Source organism: Salmo salar, chromosome ssa16, assembly GCF_905237065.1.
Source record: "Salmo salar chromosome ssa16, Ssal_v3.1, whole genome shotgun sequence".
Lineage (NCBI taxonomy): Eukaryota > Metazoa > Chordata > Actinopteri > Salmoniformes > Salmonidae > Salmo > Salmo salar.
The window spans coordinates 37,844,585-37,867,007 of record NC_059457.1 but is presented as its reverse complement, the minus strand read 5'-3'; the positions used below and the strand labels follow the sequence as shown (position 1 = coordinate 37,867,007).

At 45.2% G+C, this 22,423-nt stretch overlaps 1 protein-coding gene across 1 annotated transcript in view; it reads left to right on the top strand.

Annotated features, from left to right (window-relative positions):
- LOC100380741 (protein kinase C-binding protein NELL2) overlaps window positions 1-22,423 on the top strand; it is a 117,881-nt gene that overhangs the window by 53,422 nt on the left and 42,036 nt on the right. The window contains exons 13-15 of the mRNA XM_014148812.2: window positions 5,685-5,810; window positions 19,489-19,611; window positions 20,104-20,199. Of these exons, the coding sequence (XP_014004287.1) occupies window positions 5,685-5,810; window positions 19,489-19,611; window positions 20,104-20,199 (345 nt within the window). The remainder of the gene's footprint in view (window positions 1-5,684; window positions 5,811-19,488; window positions 19,612-20,103; window positions 20,200-22,423) is intronic.

Genomic DNA, 22,423 nt, shown 5'->3' with positions numbered 1-22,423 from the left:
CACACACCCACACTCACTCGCACATAGACACACTTTCACACTCCTTCACACTCTTCACATATGTTGCTGCTACTCTGTTTATCTATCCTGATTGCCTAGTCACTTTTCCCCTTACTTACATGTACATATTACCTCAACTACCTCGTACCCCTGCACATTGACTCGTTACCAGTACTCCTTGTATCGCATTGTTATTTATTGTTACTGTTTCCTTTTATGACATTTTTTTATTTTGCAAATATTTTTCAACTCTGCATTGTTGGGAATGGGCTCGTAGGTAAGCATTTCAAGGTAAAGTGAAATTTGGCGCATATGACCAATTTTGATTTGTATTTTCCAACACAGCTCCATGTGTTGGGGTGTATTGAACATCAATGTTAGAGTTAGAGCCAAGCTGCTGTGGCTATGTGATGGACTGTGTGATTGGCTCTAAATTGAGGCATCAGTAAAGCGCTCTAAAGGTTGAAGCTAGTCTCATTATTAGTATTCTTACCACAGGAGAAAAGGCAAGGGGCAGATCGTGTAGGTTTTTCTCATACGGAAATCATTATTTTCTGGGTCTCTGAAAATTACTGTAGTATCACTTTTCTTTTTATACCTCAAAAGGACAATTTTAAATGCTTCTCTATTTTGAAGTACACAGTAATGTAGTCAACTATCGGCATTTGCACATTGCAAACCTCACAAGAGATTTATCGAGTGTATGATTACCATTCAGAGGGACTGTGTGTGTACAGAAGGATAGCGGTTGTGTACCATCCAGTGCATTGTGACCTGGCCGGTGTATTTTGCAGCGTGTTTTAACGTCACAAGGTGGAGGGAGGCTAATTGGTGTTGACTGAGGAGCACAGCTCAATCACTGCTGGGATGAGCCTGACCCACACAGCGTGCAAACGCCAAAACTGCTGACAAACACCCTGTGGTGCTGAAAACCAGGCCAGTCTGTAAATAGCAACAGCATATGACAGCAACCGTGCTCCTACTGTATCCTTCATCACCAGAGACAATTCCCCTGTGTTTGTCAGGCAGCATTAGAGACAGCTACAACTATTAGCACCTGTTATTCAGAGAGAAGGATGATAGATGATGGTGATTCATTGATTCATTCAAAGAGGCAAGATTCCTCAAGATTAATGAGTGCCGTGAAGGAGCGTAAGCCCACTCACTCCCTCAGACAAATCCCCCATCATTCCTTACATGCTTGATAGCATAAGCAAGGAGTTTATTCTGTAAAATACATTAGCATTCATCTAGCTTGTCATGACACACACACACACACACACACACACACACACACACACACACACACACACACACACACACACACACACACACACACACACACACACACACACAGTGCATTCCTCAGTGTCTGCAGAGTTCATTCATACCAGTCCATTATTCTAAACTCAGGTACTGTAGTGGGATGATTCCTCTCACTTCATTCTCGCTATGATTTATCACTTCTGGTTGTTGCCTTGAAAAGAGACAATGGCTGTACTGCTTTTTAAACAGAATTGAGACAGAATTGTTGTTGCATCCCAATGTGCTTCTGTTCACGCCATTGTGTTAATTGTTTCGCTTTTCCATGTTTGTTTTGGTCTTTTTAAAGATTACTCATTGCCTGGTTTTTGAAAGAGATGAAAAGATGTTGAGCATTGTCTCTCGCCCATTAAAACACAAGCAACAAAGCATATAATCTCCCCACCAATGTTTAGGCAATTGTTCTGAAGAAATACTAATGGCTTCCTAGTTGTTTTACTGAGAGGCCTGTTTGCGTAGAGTGATTATAACATATAGCTTGAAAATAATCGGAGACTCTTGGGATTTTAACAAAAGGAGCCAGATATTTTTTCCTCTATCAATTACGGCTGCAGACTCTGCTGAATGAAGGAAATGGAGTTGCATTTACTCTCCCTCCTAATATACCATGCTCTGCCTCCTTCGACCCAAGCAATATATTGTGGAAATTCTTACACAGGGACGCTCAAAGTCAATCTTAAATTAATCATTGTTTATTGTCAGCATGCTTGAGAGGTTCCAACAAAGTTAATGCCCCATAGTGAACGTCTGTCAGAAGCTCGAACTGGGCAGTCCCTTATATACTGACAAGTCATATTTGCATGACTTAGCTTATTCACTGTTCCCCGAGCGCCGAAGACGTGGATTAAGACAGCCCCCCCGCACCTCTCTGATTCAGAGGGGTTGGGTTAAATGCTGAGGACACCTTTCAGTTAAAGGCATTCAGTTGTACAACTGACTAGGTATCCCCTTTTCCCTTTCATAATTAATTAATCATTAACGTTTGCTTCATTCATGTGACCGACCAATACTGGGTCATGCAACTGACAGACCAATACCTCACGAGGCTTCTTCTCTCTAAGCGGAGACCTTAAAACTGAGATATCTCTAAACAAGGTTCTGTGTGTACTGCCAAATTGCAGACACTGATAGTGAGGATTCATTCAATCAGTCACTTGCATGAACACAAAAATTGGTTTATAGAAAAGCACAAACATAGAAATTGGTAAATTGAAAAGCTCCAACATAACATTTTCCATCACAAATACATAGACAATTAACATGTAGCATCACAGTAAGTGGAGTGCTGCCTAGAGAGAAACCAATTGAGGACCTATTTTTTTATCGTAATACGTTGAATCGTTTAAAAACATAATACATATGGAAAGCAGTGGTACCTACTGAATTGTCTGAAAGACAGAAATGTCTGAAAACTCTCCAAACAGAATAGCCTATCTATATACTGCAGCTCCGTCCACCGAAGGTGCTTCAACAAAGTACTGAGTAAATGGTCTGAATGCTTATGTAAATGTGATATTTGTTTTTGCTTTGTCATTATAGGTTATTGTGTGTAGAACATTTTGTTACATTACAGCCTTATTCTAAAATGTATAAAATTATTTTTTCCCCCTCATCAATCTACACACAATAACCTAAAATGACAAAGCAAAAACAAATTTCACATTTACATAGTCATTCAGACCATTTACTCAATACTTTGTTGAATGTGGAAAAAGAGAAGGGGTCTGAGTACTTTTCGATTGCACTGTATACAGTAGATCGCTGGTTGTTGGTTGAGCTCTGTTTGCATTGCACTGCGTTGAATCACAATATGAGCATTTTATTTACCCCAGCAGTTTTTTGAGATTCTGCATGTTGTGTATAATGCTTTTGACAGTTTTTTTGTTTGTGTACTTCACAAAGAGTTGCTGTGACCACTCTCCAAGGGTCTTTCAGGGGGATGCAAACCCATTTCACACCTCACACCTGTACAGGTTACCCACTTGTACATACAGTGAAACAGGACTATATAAGCACCCCCTAATTATTATTAATTATATTAGCTAATGGGGTTAATACATTTATAAAAGATTGAATCTACTGCCTTGTGGTGAGTCATTATGCATAAAGAAAATACACTGCTCAAAAAAATAAAGGGAACACTTAAACAACACAATGTAACTCCAAGTCAATCACACTTCTGTGAAATCAAACTGTCCACTTAGGAAGCAACACTGATTGACAATAAATGTCACATGCTGTTGTGCAAATGGAATAGACAACAGGTGGAAATTATAGGCAATTAGCAAGACACCCCCAATAAAGGAGTGGTTCTGCAGGTGGGGAGCACAGACCACTTCTCAGTTCCTATGCTTCCTGGCTGATGTTTTGGTCACTTTTGAATGCTGGCGGTGCTTTCACTCTAGTGGTAGCATGAGACGGAGTCTACAACCCACAGAAGTGGCTCAGGTAGTGCAGCTCATCCAGGATGGCACATCAATGCGAGCTATGGCAAGAAGGTTTGCTGTGTCTGTCAGCGTAGTGTCCAGAGCATGGAGGCGCTGCCAGGAGACAGGCCAGTACATCAGGAGACGTGGAGGAGGCCGTAGGATGGCAACAACCCAGCAGCAGGACCGCTACCTCCGCCTTTGTGCAAGGAGGAGCAGGAGAAGCACTGCCAGAGCCCTGCAAAATGACCTCCAGCAGGCCACAAATGTGCATGTGTCTGCTCAAACGGTCAGAAACAGACTCAATGAGGGTGGTATGAGGGCCCGATGTCCACAGGTGGGGGTTGTGCTTACAGCCCAACACCGTGCAGGACGTTTGGCATTTGCCCGAGAACACCAAGATTGGCAAATTCGCCACTGGCGCCCTGTGCCCTTCACAGATGAAAGCAGGTTCACACTGAGCACATGTGACAGACGTGACAGTCTGGAGACGCCGTGGAGAACGTTCTGCTGCCTGCAACATCCTCCAGCATGACCAGTTTGGCGGTGGGTCAGTCATGGTATGGGGTGGCATTTCTTTGGGGGGCCGCACAGCCCTCCATGTGCTCGCCAGAGGTAGCCTGACTGCCATTAGGTACCGAGATGAGATCCTCAGACCCCTTGTGAGACCATATGCTGGTGCGGTTGGCCCTGGGTTCCTCCTAATGCAAGACAATGCTAGACCTCATGTGGCTGGAGTGTGTCAGCAGTTCCTGCAAGAGGAAGGCATTGATGCTATGGACTGGCCCGCCCATTCCCCAGACCTGAATCCAATTGAGCACATCTGGGACATCATGTCTCGCTCCATCCACCAACGCCACATTGTACCACAGACTGTCCAGGAGTTGGCGGATGCTTTAGTCCAGGTCTGGGAGGAGATCCCTCAGGAGACCATCCGCCACCTCATCAGGAGCATGCCCAGGAGTTGTAGGGAGGTCATACAGGCACGTGGAGGCCACACACACTACTGAGCCTCATTTTGACTTGTTTTAAGGACATTACATCAAAGTTGGATCAGCCTGTAGTGTGGTTTTCCACTTTAATTTTGAGTGTGACTCCAAATCCAGACCTCCATGGGTTGATAAATTGGATTTCCATTGATTATTTTTGTGTGATTTTGTTGTCAGCACATTCAACTATGTAAAGAAAAAAGTATTTAATAAGATTATTTTTTTAATTCAGATCTAGGATGTGTTGTTTAAGTGTTCCCTTTATTTTTTTGAGCAGTATATATTGACAGTTCTGTGAAGTTGACTACATGACTACTTGGCTTCTCCAGTACAACAGCAGGGATAGGCAACTGGCCCTCCTTTTGATGGCCCTCAATCAAAAATATATCTCACTCAGATATCATATTAAAACCTGCAAACATTTCTCTCCACCCTATCGGAAAATATGTAGAATTGCAGGAAATTAGCTGTTAAACGGCAACATTTTCTCTTCGCCTCATGGCAAAATGTGTAGAATTGCACGAAATTAACTCTAAAATGTAAAAAATGTATCTTCTGTCAAAAGTGGGCTGCTAAAATGTTTTGCTTGCAATGTGGCGGTGGTGGGGGAGAGGTACGCACATGTGGGTATGCAGACCTGTGAGCAACTGCCGCCCTTCAAGATTTTTGATGGCCCCCACCCCCATCAAAGTTGCCCATCCCTAACCTAAAGTATGAGTAAAGGATGTTGTTCTTTGAGTACATGGAAGATCTAGAAGCACAGCCTCCAGTGTCCCCCTCCATCTCCCCAGGGTCTCCACTGATGAAGAAAAACTACACTTTAGCTCTCCCTCCTTCCCTAGCTTTGTATGAGGACTTAAGGCTGATTCTTTAGTAGAGCCCCAGTTAGAGGATCCTAGGGTGGGCCATGCATGACCAGCTGTCCTGTCTTTACACCTCTCCCCAGATATCGATGAGTGTGCAGAAGGGAAGCACTACTGCAGGGAGAACACCATGTGTGTCAACACCGCCGGCTCCTTCATGTGTGTCTGCCACACGGGCTACATCAGGATCGATGACTACTGCTGCACGGGTGAGTCCTTTCTTCTGGCAGACTCTTATAGCTGCTAACAGGAGAGACCCATACTGCCCTACCAAGCAAAAAGGCAGTAACTGCTAATTTGGTCGAAAATGAGTTAATGTCATTCTTGCTACATTAAATACATGCTTAATCATGTGGACAAGTGTCCTTCCACTATTGTTTCTTGGAGAAAATGGGGGTCATGTCAGCAGTAATTGTATAAAGTTATTGTGAAACCACGGTAATAAAAGCCATTTTTCTTAGTTCCACGCTATGAGCAGTTACTGCCTTTTTGCTTGGTAGAGCAGCATACTGTACTTGTTTCATGTTTATGACTTCGGACTACACCGTTGAAAGCTGCAGAGGGGAGCCTTTTCAACAGAAGTTATTGGAAGGGATATTATTTAATAAGGTAACTTAGCTGTGCTCAGTGTGTGCGTCAGCGTTTGTGTGTGTGTCATTGTGCGCGCACAATTGTGACTCATGCTTGTGAGCCTTTTTAAAACATTTTAGAACTATCATCATGTAATGAAAACACTTCAAACACTGCATAGCCATGTACAGTTGAAGTCGGAAGTTTACATACATCTTAGCCAAATACATTTAAACTCAGTTTCACAATTCCTGACATTTAATCCTAGTAAAAATTCCCTGTCAATTAGGATCACCACTTTATTTTAAGAATGTGAAATGTCAGAATAATAGTGGAGAGAATGATTTATTTCAGCTTTTATTTCATCACATTCCCAGTGGTTCAGAAATTTATATACACTCAATTTGGTAGCATTGCCTTTCAATTGTTTAACTTGGGTCAAACGTTTTGGGTAGCCTTCCACAAGCTTCCCACAATAAGTTGGGTGAATTTTGGCCTATTCTTCCAAACAGAGCTGGTGTAACTGAGTCAGGTTTGTATAGGCCTCCTTGCTCGCACACACTTTTTTCAGTTCTGCCCACAAATGTTCTATTGTTACGCCCGTTGTTTTAATGACACCAAGGTGCAGTGTGGTAGGCGTACGTTTTCATTTATTTCAAATGACACCGGGAAAACAACAAAATACAAAAACAAACGTAAAGCTATATGCAGTGCAGAAAGCAACTACACACAAACAAGATCCCACAATCACAGGTGGGGAAAAGGGCTGCCTAAGTATGATCCCCAATAAGAGACGACAAGAAACAGCTGCCTCTGATTGGTTCCCAATCTAGGCCAACAAAGAAATAGAAGCATAGATATGCCCACCCAAGTCACACCCTGACCTAACCAAATAGAGAATAAAAAAGGTTGTCTAAGGTCAGGGCGTGACATCTATAGGATTGAGGTCAGAGCTTTGTGATGGCTACTCCAATACCTTGACTTTGTTGTCCTTAAGCCATTTTGCCACAACTTTGGAAGTATGCTTGGGGTCATTGTCCATTTGGAAGACCCATTTGCGAACAAGCTTTAACTTCCTGACTGATGTCTTGAGATGTCGCTTCAATATATCCACATAATTTTCCTTCCTCATGATGCCATCTATTTTGTGAAGTGCACCAGTCCCTCCTGCAGCAAAGCACCCCCACAACATGATGCTGCCACCCCCGTGCTTCACAGTTGGGATGGTGTTCTTCGGCTTGCAAGCATCCCCCTTTTTCCTCCAAACATAACGATGGTCATTATGGCCAAACAGTTTTATTTTTGTTTCATCAGACCAGAGGACATTTCTCCAAAAAGTACGATCTTTGTCCCCATGTGCAGTTGCAAACCGTAGTTGTGACGAGCTTGTGTTTAGAGGTAGGTGAAGGAGTCAAGCGCAGGAGAGCAGAGATGTCCGAGATGCGTATTTTAATAGGCAAGTCCACAAACATACAGGTCAGGTACAATATCAAAATAAACGCCCTTGACAACAGAGAAACCAGTACTCACGGAAGGAGGGAAAAAAACAACGCTCCTAACACTTGGTATAATACGTGAAAACAAATAAGGCTCAACCTTAACGAGCAACATCACATGAATAATCCCGCACAAACCTAGGCAGGCAACAGGGGTAATTATACACACATATCCAATTATACGCTCCTCCGTATCATACAGTGCGTCTGCCTTAGTGTTCTGGGAACCTGGTCTATATGATATAGTAAATCTAAACCTGGCGAGGGTTCAGTCTCCTCCCCTCCCGGATGTACTCCAGATTACGGTGGTCAGTCCAGATGAGCAAAGGCTGTTGAGCCCCCTCAAGCCAATGTCTCCACACCTTCAGAGCTTTGACAACAGCCAACATCTACCGATCCCCCACGTCATAGTTTCGCTCCGCCGGGCTGAGCTTCCTCGAAAAGAAAGCACAGGGGCGGAGCTTCGGTGGCGTACCCGAGCACTGTGAAAGCACGGCTCCAATTCCAGCCTCAGACGCGTCCACCTCCACTATGAATACCAAAGAGGGATCTGGATGAGCCAGCACGGGAGCCGAGGTTAACAGAGCCTTCAGGCGACCAAAAGCTCTGTCCGCCTCAGCCGACCACCGCAGACGCACCGGTCCCCCCTTCAGCAGTGACGTGATGGGAGCAGCCACCTGCCCAAAACTCCGGATAAACCTCCGGTAGTAGTTGGCAAACCCTAAAAACCGCTGCACCTCCTTTACCGTGGTTGCAGTCGGCCAATTATGCACGGGTGCAATGCGGTCACACTCCATCACCAACCCTGATGTGGAAATGCGATACCTTAGGAAGGAGACAGCCTGTTTGAAGAACAAGCATTTCTCAGCCTTGACGTACAGGTCATGCTCCACCAGTCGCCCAAGTACCTTGCGCACCAGAGACACATGCGCGGCGCGTGTAGCAGAATAGACCAGAATGTCATCGATATAAACCACCACACCCTGCCCGTGCAGGTCCCTGAGAATCTCGTCTACAAAGGATTGGAAGACTGCTGGAGCATTCTTCAACCCGTACAGCATGACGAGGTACTCATAATGGCCGGATGTGGTACTACACGCTGTCTTCCACTCATCTCCCTCCCGGATATGCACCAAGTTATACGTGCTCCTGAGATCCAGTTTTGTGAAGAAGCGTGCCCCGTGAAATGACTCAATCGACATGGCGATGAGAGGTAGTGGGTAACTGTACCCCACCGTGATGGAATTTAGACCTCTATAGTCAATGCACGGACGCAGACCTCCCTCCTCCTTCTTCACAAAAAAAGAAACTCGAGGAGGCAGGTGATGTGGAGGGCTGAATGTACCCCTGCCACAGAGATTCAGACACATATGTCTCCATAGCCACCGTCTCCTCCTGTGACAGGGGATACACGTGACTCCTGGGAAGTGCAGCGTCTACCAGGAGATTTATTGCACAATACCCTCGTCGATGAGGTGGTAATTGGGTCGCCTTCTTTTTACAGAAGGCGATAGCCAAATTGGCATATTCTGAGGGAATGCACACGGTGGAGATTTGGTCTGGACTCTCCACCGTCGATGCACCGATGGAAACCCCTACACACCTGCCTGAGCACACCTCTGACCACCCCTTTAGAGCCCTCTGTTGCCACGAAATCTTAGGGTTGTGACAGGCCATCCAGGGGATCCCCAGCACCACCAGAAACGCAGGAGAATCAATGAGGAGGAGACTAATTCTCTCCTCATGACCCTCCTGCGTAACCATGCCCAGTGGAGCCGTGTCCTCCCTGACTAGCCCTGACCCTAATGGTCAGCTATCTAAGGCGTGCACTGGGAAGGGTTTATCAATCTGAACAAGGGGGATCCCTAAAGTATGCGCAAAACCGCGGTCAATAAAATTCCCTGCTGCGCCTGAATCTACTAGCGCCTTATGTCGGGAATGAGGGGAAAACTCAGGAAAAGAAATCAGCACATACGTGACCAACAGGGGACTCTGGGTGAGCCTGGTGCTGACTCACCTGGGGTGTCCGAGCAGTGCTCGGCCTGACGTCTCGGCTCCCAGAAGAGCCCCTCCAGCACCGGTCAGCAGTGTGCCCTCTACCACCACAGCTGGTACAGGAAAGGGCTCCTCCTCCAGTCGCCCTCGCTGAAGCACCTCCTAGCTCCATGGGCATTGGAGCGGAGGGGCTGGTGGATGAAACTGACAGGGCCCGATCTGGACGTCCACGGGTCACCAGCAAGTTGTCCAGCCGAATGGACATGTCTACCAGCTGGTCCAAGGTGAGGATGGTGTCTCAACAGGCTAGCTCCCTACGGACGTCCTCGCGAAAACTGCACCTATAGTGATCGATCAGGGCCCTGTCGTTCCATCCCGTGCCGGCGGCCAAGGTCCGGAACTCTAGGGCGAAGTCCTGTGCGCTCCTCGTCTCCTGCCTTAGATGGAACAGATGTTCACCCACCACTCGGCCCTCAGGTGGGTGGTCGAACACTGCCCGGAAGCGGCGGGTGAACTCTGGGTAGTGGTCCCTCGCCGAGTCTGGATCGTTCCACACCACGTTGGCCCACTCCAGGGCTTTGCCTGAGAGGCAGGAGACGAGGGCGTTCACGCTCTCACCTCCCGAAGGAGTCGGGTGAACGGTTGCCAGGTATAGCTCCGTCTGGAGTAATAACCCCTGGCACCCGGCCGCCGTCCCATCGTACTCCCTCGGGAGCGCAAGTCGAAATCCACTGGGACCAGGCGACGAAGGAGAGGGTTGTGGGACTGGTTGGAGTGTGGCTGGTGGAGGTGTAGAAAGGCCACCTCTCTCCCATCTTTCCATCGTCGCCATCACCTGATCCATCGCGGTCCCCAGATGGTGTAATACTGCCGTGTGGTGTCAGCTCCTGACTGGTGCGGGATTCTGTGACGAGCTGTTTAGAGGTAGGTGAAGGAGTCAAGCGCAAGAGAGCAGAGATGTCCGGATGTGTATTTTAATAGGCAAGTCCACAAACATACAGGTCAGGTACAATACCAAAATAAACACACTTGACAACAGAGAAACCAGTACTCACGGAAGGAGGGAAAAAAACAACGCTCCTAAACTTATACACACTTGGTATAATACGTGAAAACAAATAAGACACAACCTTAACGAGCAACATCACATGAATAATCCCGCACAAACCTAGGCAGGCAACAGGGGTAATTATACACGCAGAAATTAAGGCAAATGAAACCAGGTGTGAAAGAACCACAGACAAAACAAACGGAAAAGGAAAAAGGGATCGGTGATGGATAGTAGGCCGGCGACGCCGAGCGCCGCCCGAACAGGGAGAGGAACCACCTTCGGTGGAAGTCGTGACAGTAGTCTGGCTTTTTTATGGCTGTTTTGGAGCAGTGGCTTCTTCCTTGCTGAGCAGCCTTTCAGGTTATGTCGATATAGGACTCGTTTTACTGTGGATATAGATACTTTCGTACCTGTTTCCTTCAGCATCTTCACAAGGCCCTTTACTGTTGTTCTGGGATTGATTTGCAGTTTTCGCAGCAAAGTACATTCATTTCTAGGAGACAGAACACGTCTCCTTCCTGAGCGATATGACGGCTGCATGGTCCCATGCTGTTTATACTTGCGTACTATTGTTTGTACAGATGAACGTGGTACCTTCAGGCGTTTGGAAATTGCTCCCTAGGATGAACCAGACTTGTGGAGATCAAAACATTTTTTATGAGGTCTTGGCTGATTTCTTTTGATTTTCCCATGATGTCAAGCAAAGAGGCACTGAGTTTGAAGGTAGGCCATGCACAAAGTAGATGTCCTAACCGACTTGCCAAAAATATAGTTTGTTAACAAGAAAAACGAGTTTTAATGACTTCAACCTAAATGTATGTAAACTTCCGACTTCTACATACAACCTCAAATAACCGGATTGACTCTGTATCGGTACCCCCCTGTACAGTGGGGGAAAAAAGTACTTAATCCCCTGCTGATTTTGTACGTTTGCCCACTGATAAAGAAAGGATCAGTCTATAATTTTAATGGTAGGTTTATTTGAACAGTGAGAGACAGAATAACAACATAAATATACAGAAAAACGCATGTCAAAAATGTTATAAATTGATTTGCATTTTAATGAGGGAAATAAGTATTTGACCCCCTCTCAATCAGAAAGATTTCTGGCTCCCAGGTGTCTTTTATACAGGTAACGAGCTGAGATTAGGAGCACACTCTTAAAGGCTTGTTACCTGTAAAAAAGGCGCATGTCCACAGAAGCAATCAATCAATCAGATTCCAAACTCTCCACCATGGCCAAGACCAAAGCGCTCTCCAAGGATGTCAGGGACAAGATTGTAGACCTACACAAGGCTGGAATGGGCTACAAGACCATCGCCAAGCAGCTTGGTGAGAAGGTGACAACATTTGGTGTGGTTATTCGCAAATGGAAAAAACACAAAAGAACTGTCAATATCCCTCAGCCTGGGGCTCCATGCAAGATCTCACCTCGTGGGGTTGCAATGATCATGAGAACAGTGAGGAATCAGCCCAGAACTACACGGGAGGATCTTGTCAATGATCTCAAGGCAGCTGGGACCATTGTCACCAAGAAAACAATTGGTAACACACTACGCCGTGAAGGACTGAAATCCTGCAGCGCCCGCAAGGTCCCCCTGCTCAAGAATACATATACATGCCCGTCTGAAGTTGGCCAATGAACATCTGAATGATTCAGAGGACAACTGGTAAAAGTGTTGTGGTTAGATGAGACCAAAATGGAGCTCTTTGGCATCAACTCAACTCGCCGTGTTTGGAGGAGGAGGAATGCTGCCTATGACCCCAAGAACACCATCTCCACCGTCAAACATGGAGGTAGAAACATTATGCTTTGGAAACATTGTGTTTTTCTGCTAAGGGGACAGGACAACTTCACCGCATCATTTGACAGGGCCATGTACTGTCAAATCTTCCCTCAGCCAGGGCATTGCAAATGGGTCGTGGATGGGTATTCCAGCATGACAATGACCCAAAACACACGGCCAAGGCAACAAAGGAGTAGCTCAAGAAGAAGCACATTAAGGTCCTGGAGTGGCCTAGCCAGTCTCCAGACCTTAATCCCATAGAAAATCTGTGGAGGGAGCTGAAGGTTCGAGTTGCCAAACGTCAGCCTCGAAACCTTAATGACTTGGAGAAGATCTGCAAAGAGGAGTGGGACAAAATCCCTCCTGAGATGTGTGCAAACCTGGTGGCCAACTACAAGAAACATCTGACCTCTGTGATTGCCAACAAGGGTTTTGCCAACAAGTACTAAGTCATGTTTTGCAGAGGGGTCAAATAAATATTTCCCTCATTAAAATGGAAATCATAACATTTTTGACATGCGTTTTGACATGTTGTTATTCTGTCTCTCACTGTTCATATAAACCTACCATTAAAATTATAGACTGATTATTTCTTTGTAAGTGGGCAAACGTACAAAATCAGCAGGGGATCAAATACTTTTTTCCCCCAATGTATTTAGTCTTGTTATTGTTATTTCACTGCTGCTATTTAATTACTTGTTACTGTTATCTCTTATTCTTATCTGTATTTTTTGAAACTGCATTTTTGGTTAGGGGCTCGTAAGTAAGCATTTCACTGTAAGGTTTACATTTGTTGTATTTGGCGCATGTGACTTGAATCGCTTTGAGATTCTTTGAAAGTGCTATATCATTTGAACAAATTGGGGCAGGCAGGGCATGCATGTGACAGTTAGAGTGGGGAGGGAGAAGCGGCAGCCAAGTCAATCTATACTGAACAACAATATAAACGCAACATGCAACAATTTCCACGATTTTACTGAGTTACAGTTCATGTAAGGAAATCAGTCAATTGAAATAAATTAATTAGGCCGTAATCTATGGATTTCACATGATTGGGCAGGGGCACAGCCATGGGTTGGCTTGGGAAGGTATAGGCTCACCCACTTGGGAGCCAGGCCCACCCACTGGGGAGCCAGGCCCAGCCAATCAGAATGAGTTTTTCCCCAAAAAAGGGCTTTATTACAGACAGAAATACTCCTCATTTCCATCAGCGGTCCAGGTGGCTGGTTTTAGACGATCCCGCAGGTGAAGAAGCCGGATGTGGAGGTCCTGGGCTGGCGTGGTTACAAGTGGTCTGCAGTTGTGAGGTCGGTTAGACATACTCTACCCCAAATTCTCTAAAACGACGTTGGAGGTGACTTATGGTAGAGAAATTAACATTAAATTCTCTGGCAACATCTCTGGTGGACATTCCTGCAGACAGCATGCCAATTGCACGCTCCCTCAACTTGAGACATCTGTTGCATTGTGGTGTGTGACAAAACTGCACATTTTAGAGTGGCATTTTATTGTCCCCAGCACTGTTTCTCTGTCAGCAGTACTGTAGCCCTCCATGTTCAGGTCAGCCAGTTCTCTTCACACCAGATTGAAATGCCACATGGTGACACAGTTACTACTGACACAAGCACTCCTTTTCTGTAGAGCTACCCTTAGAGCTGTGTTCCCTTAGAAGGTATAGGCTCACCCACTTGGGAGCCAGAGTTGTGTTCCCTTAGATTGTTTCAGGCAGTGAGTTGAAGAAACAGACTTTGGGGAAGATTTACTAAGTTTGCATCAATAAAGTTTGTGGTTTTCAGAAGAGAATGATACTGCAGCTAAAAGCTTACAATTTCTTCTATAGTCCATGTTTTTACCACGGATGTCATATGTAGGTGCAGACCTTGAATAGATAAATGGCAAATACACTACTTGAACTTGAGTAGACCTTTGTGACTACACTCAGGCTTTAATGAAGGTCATTTGATTATGGCCCTGACTTCTTGATGACCCACAAACTGTTGACGAACCACCATTGTTCCATTAGTCATTTTAATCAGTCTTACTCTTCACAACAAACAATATCACAAAGATAAAGAAAGAAATCAAATATTTAAATTAACACCATGACTAAAATTGTTACTGAACAGCAGGCCCATGTCTCCTTCCAGTTGTAAAGATGACTCAATGGTATACCCATAGAAACAGTATGTAGCATGGTCGTCATGTTCGCTGTGAGTGCATTACAGTGCGAGTTATGAGGCTAAGTAGATCCCTGTGTGTGTAGTCTCTGAGGGGGACACAAAACATTTCCTCTTCGTCTGTAATTAAAAAAGCAATTACCACTAATTCAAACTAACTCAGCACGGAGAGGAGACAGAGAGGAGAGGAGGTAGAATGCAGAGTAAAGGAGCAGCCTGCCTGGCTGAGACGTGCCAGAAATAGGGGCTGCATCCCAAATGGCACACTATTCTCTTTATAGTGCACTACTTTTGACCAGGGCCCATAGGGAGGGCCCATAGGGCTCTGGTCAAAAGTAGTGCACTGTATAGGGAATAGGATGCATTTGGGACATAGCCAGAGAAAGGATTCGGGCCTGCTGCGACGCTGCTTTCCTCCCCCCTCCCTCCCTCCCCTCTGAGCTTCTGGGTTTGAATTAAAGCAGTAAGAGTCTGTAAGACCCACCAAGACAATGCAACAACACAGCAGATTTTTTACATTTCCTCACTGCCACAACTATGCCCATGGTGGGTTTCCCCTTGTTGATGGGAACAGGAAACAGAAGAGGATATGGGAATGGAGGTAGTGAGGCTGTCAGTAGGTATTTTAGGAATGTTTCAGAAGGAATAATCATGAGAATTCTCACTCATCTCACACTTTTTTGTTCTCTTATTTATTCAGTGAAGAAGAGACACACACCTTGCGTACTCAGTCTTTTTCTGTAGTGTTAGTTCTCCTTAGACACACCCTGAATTACATTCCACTCACAGTTATATTTCTATGCATCTTGGAGCCGGATGCAGTATCCTATTCATTTGTCTCCTATCCTGCAACCCATTAGTTTCACCGATTTACAATGAAGATTAATACTGCAGCCCAGTGGATTAAGTTGTGTTTCTGTATTTTACATAGAATCTTATTAAAATGCCTTCAAGTCAGAGCCATGCACAACTCTGTTATGCATCATGATTAAACCGAGGCGTATTCAGGGGGCCTGATGTAACGACTTTCTGCCTGCTACAGTACAGTCAAATTACTGTCGTAATCTCTCTCTGAGTTATTGGACTATCAGTGTATATTCACAATCATTGCCTCAGCGCATGATATAGAATCGCTCATATAGAGCCACACTCCACCTCTTATCTGATATTAAAAAGATGAATTATGGTTAAATTGTACTTAATTCAAAACTTGTCCGATGGACCCATATGTGGCTAAATCAAATCAAACCGACACAATCTTATTAGAGCACATACACAAGGCACAGCCTCCGACAATATTCATGTTTATTTCCAGAGTATGCCATCTCGCCCATTCCTGTTGCACTGTGATATGTTAGCGATAGGGGCCATGTGCTAAGCTAGCCATGGGGTTCTATTCATTATTAATAGCAATCAAACATCTGTTTCTGTTTGAACAGGGTCCAGAGGGAATGGGCTACTCCCCAAGTGGCTTAGAAAGGAAATATTGCCACAGCTCAAGAAAACACAAAATATGGTATCTCCCATGTCCATTAGAATAGCTCATTCAATATGAGGATCTTCATTATTCTCCATGGATTCAAGCAATTACTAGATTGCAAACCTCAGCAGAAATAATGCACAGATAGCCTAATTATATTGTTTTTCCATAAGTGCATGTATCTATACTAGTCCACACAGTGATTAAGAAAGATTACACTTATTTAATTGAGTTACTCTAGTAACAGTAATTCTGGATTAAAAGGCTAAACCCAGAGAGATTTTCTATAGTTACATCATGAGGTTCTGGGTTCAAGTGAACATGGTATTTACATAAAACACCCCACAGTGAAGGGGGTCACTATTTAACATCCCAGCTGGTCAATGTCCAATAGAGTCAGGATAGAAAGGAGCAACCCAACTTTCCCCTGCTCTCTGACTATCATTTTAGCCTTGATCTTGAAGGTCAAGATAGCCCTCCTCTCTTCCTCCCTCCCCAAAGTGCCTGGGGTGTGCTCCTCACTCATAGAGATGAGTTGCCTTTGAATGTTATTAGAGGGCTGCTGTCCTGAGGTGTGTGTGTGGTGGGATGTGAGGTGTGTGACCCCGCTCTTATCCGATGATAACCAATCCGGCCTTGGTCTCAGAGGCAGTAGGAAATGAGGGAGGGAGGTGGGGATGAAGGGATGAAGGGAGGACGGAGGTGGGGATGAAGGGAGGACGGAGGTGGGGATGAAGGGAGGACGGAGGTGGATATGAAGGGAGGGCGGAGGTGGATATGAAGGGAGGGCGGAGGTGGGGATGAAGGGAGGGCGGAGGTGGATATGAAGGGAAGGCGGAGGTGGATATGAAGGGAGGGCGGAGGTGGATATGAAGGGAGGGCGGAGGTGGATATGAAGGGAGGGCGGAGGTGGATATGAAGGGAGGGCGGAGGTGGGGATGAAGGGAGGGCGGAGGTGGATATGAAGGGAGGGCGGAGGTGGATATGAAGGGAGGGCGGAGGTGGGGATGAAGGGAGGGCGGAGGTGGGGATGAAGGGAGGGCGGAGGTGGATATGAAGGGAGGGCGGAGGTGGATATGAAGGGAGGGCGTAGGTGGATATGAAGGGAGGGCGGAGGTAGGGATGAAGGGAGGGCGGAGGTGGGGATGAAGGGAGGGCGGAGGTGGATATGAAGGGAGGGCGGAGGTGGATATGAAGGGAGGGCGGAGGTGGGGATGAAGGGAGGGCGGAGGTGGGGATGAAGGGAGGGTGGAGGTGGGGATGAAGGGAGGGCGGAGGTGGATATGAAGGGAGGGCGGAGGTGGGGATGAAGGGAGGGCGGAGGTGGGGATGAAGGGAGGGTGGAGGTGGGGATGAAGGGAGGGCGGAGGTGGATATGAAGGGAGGGCAGAGGTGGGGATGAAGGGAGGGCGGCGGTGGGGCAGTGGGGATTAGAAAGGATGACTTCCACTGTGTGAAGTCAAAGGGCCTGGCAGATATAGAGGATTATGTGAAAACAGTGGGCCTTGACCCCCGTCTCTCCTCCCCATCCTTTCACGCTTTGTTCCCACTCTATTCTATCTCCTTTATCTCAGATATTGCATCTTATGATGACTTTGATACTCTCCCAAAGATGGAAAACAAACACTGCTATTTCAACACAGCCTTCACATTTAGAACTGTTATTACGATATGCCTGTCAAGACCCAGAATGTCTCCATTTTCCATAAAGATCAGTGAGTTCTCCATGAGTTTATAAGTAGTTCTAGATGCAGTGACTGTATTAACTGATACAGTGACTGTATTACCACGGCCTAATGCAGTTTTAGTTACAGTGTGTCGGTCAAATTGTTGGACAAAGGCTGAGTTGGCTCCAGGCTGGGCTAAGGCTCCAGTCAGTCAGTCTGCTGTAGCACACTACAGAGGGCTCCCTAGTGACAGCCTGTACATAATTGATTGTTTATCTGTCTGCAGCATGAGCAGCACTAGTCAAGAAGAAAAACCCCTACACAGGACGCAGAGGCACACACATACACAGATGGACACACGCAGACACATGTACTGTACGCACACACACACACACACACACACACACACACACACACACACACACACACACACACACACACACACACACACACAGGAAGGATAACCTCGTCGCAGACACAGACACAGACACACACATGCACCTAGTCTGCCAATTTCTCCATTCTGTCGATTCAGTGTGATGGCATACAACTCCCCTGCCCGGCAGGCATAGACAGATGTGACCTTGGGCAAATCTCCTCTCTGTTTTTACTCTCCTCTTCTGTTAGTTTTATATGCTCTCTGCATCTCATACGACACCCTGTTCCCTATAAAGTGCACTACTTTTGACCAGGTCCCATAGGGCTTTGGTCAAAAGTAGTGCACTTTGTAGGGAAAAGGGTGCCATTTGGGACACATCCTAAATACTGCCTCAGTGGGGACTCGGGGCAGGTTTTAATGCAGGACATCAGCAGGTGTGATAGAGCAGCAGGACCGGTGTTCCTCCATGTTCTTGACGCTGTCATATAGACATCATATCCTCAAAGGAGAAGCTCAACACCACATCACTTTCAATTTGTTTGAGCCTGATACTGTTCAGGAAATGTAATGGATGGGATGATGTCAATGGAATGGATGGAGCTTAGGTCTCTCCCGTGGCACGCATTCTCATTCAGATACATCCTTGTTCTCAGATAGTAAGACGTTCAGTTTGAGGGCTGTTTGGTTTTTGCTGTATTACACAATTGAAGTCTAACAACTACAGAAAAAATACTTCCACTAATTAGGAGAAAAGCACAATATATTAATACTGTACTTTATTGTCATTGTTTAGTAAGACTCCTGAGAGCTAGTCGGTCGGTGTATGAACATGTGTGAGCACAGCAAAGAGGACTTGATGCCAGGCTTAGGATGGCCCAGAAATCCACTAACACAAATGGAAGAAGTGTTACCCAATAAAATTGAACCCTCTGGAATGGTCCACACAGAATAGATTTATTCCTGTGTGTCTGTGGGATAAAGATCTCCCTGTGTTCTGCTTGGTACTGATGGTAGTGTGTGTCTGCCTCTCTCTGCTTCCTGCTGTTAAGGTGTGATTGACCTGTGTAAGGAAAAGTTTTGTTTAGGTCTTAAAGGTGCTGTTATGGTATGATTGAATGTGTAAGGTGAAGTTTAGTTCAGGTCTTAAAGGTGCTGTTATGGTATGATTGAATGTGTAAGGTGAAGTTTAGTTCAGGTCTTAAATGTGCTGTTATGGTATGATTGACTGCGTAAGGTGAAGTTTTGTTTAAAGGTGCTGTTCTGTTTGTTTGTTTTACTGTTCCAGAGCATGATGAGTGTGTGAGCGGACTGCACAGCTGCGCCCAGAATGCCCTCTGTTTCAATACGGTGGGGGGACACAGCTGCTCTTGTAAGCCGGGATACACTGGCAATGGTACCATCTGCAAAGGTGAGATCCTACTGACCAGACCCACACAGATACAGTACAGATAGGGTCCTTTTTCATTCTAGTACCCCTTCCCTAATGGATAGACCATTACTAACCATCCAACAAGTAGTGGATTAATTCTAAAATGTATATTTAATTTATCTTACTGAAATAAATTAATCAAAAAAGCTGTATGAGTTTGAAAAATGTAATCACATTGCAAATTGACCCCATGGACAGTACACTCTTTGAAAAAAAGGTGCTATCTAGAACCTTAAAGGGTTCTTTGGCTGTCCCCATAGGATAACTATTTTTAGTTCCAGGTAGAACTCTTTCTACAGAGGGTTCTACATGGAACACAAAATGGTTTTACCTGGAACCAGAAAGGGTTCTCCTATGGGGCCAGCTGAAGAACCCTTTTTGGAACCCTTTTTTTCTAGGCCTAATTAAAATGTTAATCGAGCTAAATGAATGTTGAATACCGACTTTGTGGTACCTGTGTTCTTCCTCTAGCGATGTGTGATGGCCTGTGCCAGAATGGAGGAACCTGCATCTCCCCTAATAACTGCATCTGCCAGCTAGGCTTCACAGGGAAGATGTGTGAGACAGGTAAGACTTCCTCTGTCCAGTCGGCAGTCCTCTGATTTAAACACTGCATCAAGACCACAGAATAGAAAGTACGAGGGAAGAGGTGAAGTGTGGAGTTCTTTATATAGATTTGATTTGTATTTCAAAGGATCAAATATGATTTTTTAAATCAAATCAAACCAAATCAAATGTTATTTGTCACATGCGCCGAATACAACAGGTGTAGACCTTGCAGTGAAATGCTTACTTACAAGCCCTTAACCAACAATGCTTTAAGAAGTTTTAAGAAAAAGAAGTGTTAAAGTAGTCACTCTAGACTACTTTAAAGTAGTCACTCTTGCTGAAAATAAAATCTTAAGAGGATACTTTCAGTGTTATCATCGCTTTGGTGCCAGAGTTTATTTCATTCTCTAGACATACCAGAAAGAGCCCATTAAATCATCTGCATCTTTGTTTCAAATAAAACCAATGTCTTGTGTTCAATTGGAACACATTTGACTGAGACAATCAAATGAGACTGTTGTCCATTTTAAGTGTTGACCTGGCCCTGTCTGTACTTAGTGACTGTCTTTATTTACTCTGACAGTAAAATGACGTGATATTACTGAGATATTTTCACTATACCCCAGCTGGGGTATTTGGAGCTTGCAATAAAGGCATTTCACTGTACTTGTGACATTAAAACTTGAAATTATTCACAAAAAGCACCCGTCTTCAGTTTCTCCAGTACTGTTATCCATAAATACATGGCTCTTAGTTTCCCCATTTCCCCTGTTCATCCTCCTTCATTACCTATGTGTTCTGTTCTGTGGTGACTAATAAGATAGTCTCTGTTCCAATGTGCCATTGGAGGATTTTAACTGCAGTCACAGCACTATGGGAATGACTGTCTGCATCACACCAGATATTATTCAGTATGGCCTTTTCTTTTACAGGGCTTTAAACTTTCTCACTTTCAAATGACAATAGCACACAAACACTAATGCACTGAGCATTATAGTGCATCAAGCATTATACTGTAGATTTACCACTATGCATCAAACTCATCCTATATTGATGTCTATCATTTGTAATCTGTTTTCGTATACATTTCCATCTGCGGTGGTGTATATGTAAGCATCATGGGGAGAGGTTGAAACGGCGTTGACATGCTCATGTAGCAGCTTAACACTCCTTATCCCTGATCTATACAACAGATGCTTTTCTCTCAGCCTGTCGTACGTAGAGAATAGCTGTCAGGACAAGACAACATGGAAAGCTAATAAATTAAAAAAAACACAGGGCCCTTACAGTTTTAGACTGTCTTTAGGCTCTCAGACAGGGCAGACAGAACAGAAACCGAGATCTGCTGAGCTGAGCCGCTGCCCACTCATTGGTGCAGGTATTGATTGCACATAAAGGACCTTTATGAGGCGTACCCTTTTACTACCTGTCTTAAAGCAAATTACTTTTCTCAAGGTGCTGTTCTGTCCTGTTTTGTGATGCTGAGGATGGCTGAAGGGAAGGCCAGAAAGCTGGCTGGTGTTATGACCATAATAACCAGGATCTCTTATCACTCCATCTGCTCTCTGCAGTGGACCAGCTCTGATGACCATGTACCCTAGTAATGATATGGCCAGAGCTCTCAACCATTTCATTACCTTCACTGGGCTTTGCCTTCACTAGGTTTTCTCTGTAGAATCTGCAATTTTCTGTTCTGTAGATCTAGCAATAGTGAGTAGCAGGGGACATGGAATTGTGAGAATGTATTTTCTGTTTAATAGAACAGTTTAGAACAGAATGCTTAAAGCCTAATTAGTGACAAACAAATAGTTGTGGTGCAGAGTGACTTTGTCAATCTAATCACAGAATGAGGGAAAACAGTAATGATGAGGATGTGGAGCTCAGGCCTCTGTTTATTTTGGGCTCCTTCCTTCCCAACAGTTAATCATCAACGTTGATTTTAATTCACACACACACACACTCAAACAAATTCCCAGAGAGGGTGCCTCAGGTGACAAGGCTTTTGTCACCACCTCTGCATCTGTTTCTCTCCTCCTTTCCCCTCTGAGAGTCTTCCCCTCCTTTCCCCTCTGAGAGTCTTCCCCTCCTTTCCCCTCTGAGAGTCTTCCCCTCCTTTCCACTCTGTCTCCAGCCCCATCAGGCTTGTGACAGCTCCTTTCCTCACGTGCCCATTGTGCCCTCAACAAATAGCTGGAGCCACCTCTGGAGTTGCCTGACGACTCAAACTGAATTCTTCCACTGC